This window comes from Tachypleus tridentatus, chromosome 13 (assembly GCF_004210375.1).
Source record: "Tachypleus tridentatus isolate NWPU-2018 chromosome 13, ASM421037v1, whole genome shotgun sequence".
Classification (NCBI taxonomy): Eukaryota; Metazoa; Arthropoda; class Merostomata; order Xiphosura; family Limulidae; genus Tachypleus; species Tachypleus tridentatus.
This window is the reverse complement of record NC_134837.1, coordinates 111,859,712-111,865,711: the sequence shown is the minus strand read 5'-3', so window position 1 is coordinate 111,865,711 and position 6,000 is coordinate 111,859,712. Positions and strand designations below refer to the sequence as shown.

Here is a 6,000-nt window from a genome sequence, read left to right as displayed (position 1 = left end):
TTATATTCTTTGTTTTTCATGTTTTATTTATTATTTATATCACTGAGTAAAATGTAAAAAATAGTAACTTATAAAATAAGGTAGAGTAATTCTTTATAATATGGTGTGGTTGAGTGCAGCTCATGGATTATTTAATTTTTGGGTTTTGGTTTCAGTTTCGGAGCTCTTGTAAAAACAATCATGTGAGGGTGATCAGTAATGTCGAGAAAACCCACTTGTAGAGAAATATATATGTAAAAACGGTTCGTTTGGTTTGAGAAAATATTTTACATAGAAGAGCGAACAACGTTTCGACCTTCCATGTAAAATATTTTCTCAACCCAAACGAGCCGTTTTTGCATATATATTAATCTTGTGAGGGATGTCAACATATTTAACTTTATTATTATTTTTAGTTTCATGTCCAATAAGATTATGTTTGCTTTGACAACGTTTTAATTGGCACATGGGTGTTGGTTTCGGAGCTCTCCTAATAATAAATTTGTTTCGGTTTTCAACATTTTCAATAGCAATAAAAACGTGTCTCTGGTAATGTTCTGGTTTACTGCCAAGTTTTACAGTGATAATTTTATCAGTATTGTAGACAAGTCCAGTAGACGGAGGCCTGATGTTGCTTGGCACCTCCATCTGGTTACGTTCATCGTCTTTTACTTCTTTTGAAGCTGGTGTTTTTGCCTGAAGATGTAAATCATAATTAGTGAGGCAACACTCATCAATTGAAAAAAATGTTTTAATAACAATAATCAGTTAATAAACATTTTAAAAATATATAATTTATTCTTTATGTAGCAATAATTTTACTATATGAGTAAAACTAAATAAATGTTTATTAGAAAATTGTAAATTATGAAATTGATTTCAGATATCTGATAAACGTTTTTTCGAAACTACGAAATATAACTCAAGCATTGTCCCAAATAGTGAGGAAGGTAATATAGAGCAGACATTACCTTTAAATAATGTTTTACATTTATGTTTTGTATGTTCACAAATACTAACTTGTTAAAACAAGATAAAACTACTGTTATAAACAAATGTTAGTTATTCTCCTCATTTCATTGTTTTATAAATTAAACATGAAAAGTTACGTAATGTGAACTACAAATGATTATAAAGAGAAAGATTTTTCAAACTGTCTTATCATAGTTGTAACACTAAAGTAAATCACACAGTTTATAGTACTTTAAAATATTCAATAATCTTAGTAAAGTCCAAAAGAAGACAATTGGATATTTCACTAAATGTGTGTCAGACCAATGAAAGTTGGCTGACTATAAAAACAAACACTGTTGTAAAATGTATCAGTGTTATTAACAAGATATGGTGGAATCACTTGTAACAAAATGGTACAAATACATTGGTACTAAACTAAGAATAATAAAATTCACATTTTAAGTAAGTTTCCGTGATGTAACGATTCGCCGCAATTATGTGATAACTGTTAAAAACAGAATCAGATGTTCGTAGTTACAACAGAACGTCATTTCATTGTACATACGGTTAAAATACTCAAGAAACTTGGAAATTTTAAAAAAGGGGTATATTATAGTTATAGTATGACACAAAATAACTCGTTTTAATACCAGTAGTTTTTCTGCCTCAGGCTCTTAACAATATTTATTGTAAGCATGCAACATCGATATCATATTGGTCACACAGTTTGATATAGTATACATTACATTAAAGTGAAATGTTTTTAACTCTAAAAATATGAATTCATTTCTACCAAATATTAATCAAAAACGTAAGATGAATGAGAAATCAATTGAATTTTGAACCAGATACAGATAATAAGATGTCAGATATTCACAGAAATTAAATATGAGAATAGTTGTAATTATTTTATAACAGTAATTTTGCATTAACAGTAATAATGTACTATTAATTCCATTATATTTCAGTTGCTCAGTGCAATATATATATTTATGTAGGTATAAATAAACTTATATGAAGTGAAAGTTTAAAATTAAGAGCACATCCTTGTTATCAATGGTTATACACTTATGCTGTATAATACTGAGTACTATAAAGAAAAAGAACTTTAAACGTATACGAACCGTTGTCAGTGAATCAGATTTTAATGTTTCTTCAGGTTTTTCATCATTCACGATTATCCTAACGCGTGTCTTTGATTTAGTTTTATCAAAACCTGAAGCAGGCTTGCACACGTTTTCCGCTTTTTCTGTTTTCTTTTCTACTGGGCACTTTTCATTCATTGTCTGCGAGATGGTTGGTTCTGTTTAATTTTGCTTTAACATATTATTTTCTCTTTTGTTATACCTATTTGTTGGGGCCTTCTCACATTCAGGCATCATTGAAACAGCTTCCAAAATGTCTAATTCACTAGGGGTGATCTTTTCAGTTACAAGCGCCTGGTCTTCTAGCTTTGTATAGGCAAAAACTCCACAAGACCCGAGGACGCGGTTTTTCACGGCTTTTCATTCGCCCCTCGGGCTTTTTCATTCACATTGCAGAAGCAACAAAGAACGCTAAACAATAATAAAATAATAATAATAATAAGTAAAAGAGGAATAAAAACGCGATTTTTTTCTTTCAGTTTTCTATATAAACAACTAATAAAGATTAACTCTAAATAGTTTTCTTTTTTGTTGTTTTTGTCATAAGCAAACAGATCTACAAAAACACTTGATAAATTACCATATAGAAGTTTGGTTAGAAGTGTTAACTATAACTGAAAAGTTATTTTGACCTCACTTGTAAGGTTAATTAAACATATTCAGCTTTACTAGGTTCATATTGGTGTTTTCACATATTAAGTACCAAAGGGGCACTGAACACAATTGACATTTTCAAATATCCAACCCTTTTATTCAATTAAAAGATAATTGGGTATTGAGGTCAGATGCTCTCTCACCCCTGTTCCACATACTTTAATTGTCAAGAACTGGAAGATAACATGTAACGTACCACAAAGCAATAAGACAAATCGAAATTAGTGTTAACTCTTCTATCCACCAAGGATATCTTACAACTGTAGGTTTTGAGGCCTAGGGGAAAGTAACCTTGAGAACCACTTTAGTTGGATCTTAAGAGAGAGAGTTGTTTTTAAAACCGTTTTACACATTGTATCGATTACATAAAACCGAAAAAAAAACTTCAAATGTAATTCAATAAGAAAGTGTATAATTCTTTAAACTAAAAATAATCTTGATTTAACATATTAAAATTTTTAATTAAATAAATATGATATTTCTTACATTTATAATATATTTTTATATCAAACATTGATAACAACCTTTACAATTTGCCAACTGTATATATACGTATTTTCTTTACAGGCTAAACAGATACTTAGCAAAGAAAAATAACGCCTGTTATATTATTTGAGCTCCTTACTAGTAGACAAGTAGTACAGTTATGTAATAACAACAACTATATAGTTATATAACATAAAATCAGTCAGGTTTTCCAACATATTTAAATTATTAGACAATATAGCAAGAAACCTACTGGTTTTCCCTTCCAAACACACGTGATACAAGAAAAATCTCGACATTTTCTTTACGATAATTTACATATTATACAACACAGTATAACACAGTGAGTTAAATTAACTTTGATTCACTTAAATTGTAAGAATATATAACACAAATTAAACAAACCGTCTTTCCATTGACTACTCAATAAAGCCAGTTTGTTTGATCGCTATTCACTTACCGTATTAAGTTTTATAATTAGTTTCTTCACTTATTATGGTACATAATTCTTTTTTGATATCGAATCGTATCCACTGAATGGTAGTTTTTGCGTTTTTATAACATTATTAAAAACAGTAATTTTTACAAATTTCTCTTTACTGTAAATTTCCCAGATAAAGAACGATACCATTTCGACCACAAACACTGAACGTCGCACGTCACTGCTCATGAAGTTTTTCGCTTACTTGGTAACAATTCTTTCTAATAGTTTTGTTCAGACCTTACGAGACGGTGCTAACGTTTTGATAATCCAATGTTATTATAATCTTATATTAAAACATTTGTTTTGTATTTGGACAAATTACTTTCTTTTATTACAAAAACGACATTATGTACATAAAATAAACATATTAAACATAGATTTAAGTTATGTTTTGGGACATACACTGTTTTAGTTAAATATCTTTCGGTCTTTTTAGTAATAATGTGACGCACACAGATGTGCTATCGAGACACCGTTATATTTGTTTTTCAATTTCGCGGATAGCTGAACGACGGCTTTCAGCGCTAGCCGTTCCTAATTTTGAAATGATATACTGGAGGTAAGACAGCTATTCAATTCTATTTGTCGTAAATGTTTGAGCCCATCTTTAAAAACGAGCAGTAGGATTTCTCAGTAAAAGCAAAGCTTTTTAATGCATTAAGAACTATAAAAGTTATAAAGAAATGTCTTACTATAACAATTTGTTTGAATAAAAATAAACATTTTTAAAATGTTAAGGAAACAACAAAAGAAAACTTTAAAACCCTTTTGTTCCATAACTTTTACAAAGATCTTTATTATAAGCTCCTTCTTCATCAGTAATTTCGTCTTCAGGACAAGCTACACAGGCATCAGCAGCAAAAGATGTCATATAAGTCCCTCCTGGGCACGGCAGGCAGTAAGTTTGGAATCCATTGTCATAGTGACCAGAAGGACATGGACCTAAAAGCGTTAAAAGTACATTGCTAAGCATTTATTTACCCGGTGTTAATTTTTATTGTTCTAACAACGTCTTTAGTGTCAAAAAATGTATTTGTTGAACTAAAATTCCATATTTTTAAAAGTCTTTCATATATTTGTGTTTAATGTGAACAGTTTAAAGTAATTGAGTATCATATATACTTACAACACCTGTCAGCATCTCTTCGGTATTCTCGAGTGTACGGTAGTTGACGTTCTCGGCTGGAACATACACTGGAGAAAACAACAGAGAGTTAATATTTTTATTACCACGTTTTGTGTCACCGTTTGAATTTCAAGGTTTTTCACAATGAGCACGGCGCACTAGTTATAATATTAATTATAACTCACTCTGTAAAATAACAACATAAATGTTACTTTTCGTGGGAAAAATAAAACGTGTCAAAACAGTTTCTTAACAGAAGACTTTTGTTTCTTTATGTACTTCCTGATGGAGTTAACTAATGAAACTAATCACACAAACTTGGAAGTTTATGAACTTACACACGATCTTTTTTTATATTATGTTATATCTGTTGGTACATTTGATTTCTGTTGGTGTTTCCCCTGCAAAATTCTTATTTGCCACAGTTAAACGTGAAACTGTTGTCACTGTTCATGTTAATATCAGTTATGAAAATACAGGTTCTTTTGGGAATATTACGTTGGTAAAATGTATCAATATATAATTTTGAGTCTCTTGCAAACGACAAAATATTAAATAATATCCTTATAATGCAGAACATGCATGAAATGTATTCCGAGTAAATTTTCCATTTGAAGTTAATATAAAAGCAAATACTTAATTTTTTTGTGGATTTATCAAGATAAACAATATTGCGATCTAACACCTTTTCCTGTAAATATTGTTTATTCCGAATACGTTCTTAAAAACTACGTAGATATGGTTTTTATCTTTATGTTTATACATGTCTGTACAATAGAATGCCAACTGAGAAACTTAGCATAGTGCTGGAGTGGCAGAAGTTGTTAGCAATGCCAGTAATAAATGACACAATATGATTGATGGAGGGTGGTCACATGATCACCACATGTCCTAAAATGGTGAGAAAATAAAGGAGTAGAAAAGACTGGTGCACTGAAAGTAAACATTTTTATAGCAATGCTTAAAGGGCAAACCAGGACTGAGATAGCTTTGGGTGAGAGGAAGTAATGTTGTTTTGGAAAAAGACATCAGTAGAAAAAGATGTTGCAATGGTCTAGAGTAATTTGCCACTACAACCAGAATAGAACAAAAAAATAATAATAATACTTTGACAATCACAGAAATCCAAAGGGTGACTTTTAAATTACTGAAATACAAAGTTGATAACTTAC

The 6,000-nt window shown here is 30.1% G+C and overlaps 1 protein-coding gene across 3 annotated transcripts in view; it reads right to left on the bottom strand.

The window, feature by feature from the left end:
- Nucleotides 1-270: 270 nt before the first annotated feature.
- Nucleotides 271-6,000, bottom strand: part of LOC143237577 (uncharacterized) — a 49,780-nt gene continuing 44,050 nt past the window's right edge. For all 3 annotated transcript variants that reach the window (XM_076476998.1, XM_076476999.1, XM_076477000.1), the window contains 4 exons: nt 4,829-4,896; nt 2,929-4,644; nt 2,058-2,489; nt 271-675 (listed from right to left, as the gene is read on the bottom strand). In XM_076476998.1, the coding sequence (XP_076333113.1) occupies nt 316-675; nt 2,058-2,216 (519 nt within the window). In that variant the 5' untranslated portion in view covers nt 2,217-2,489; nt 2,929-4,644; nt 4,829-4,896 and the 3' untranslated portion in view covers nt 271-315. The remainder of the gene's footprint in view (nt 676-2,057; nt 2,490-2,928; nt 4,645-4,828; nt 4,897-6,000) is intronic.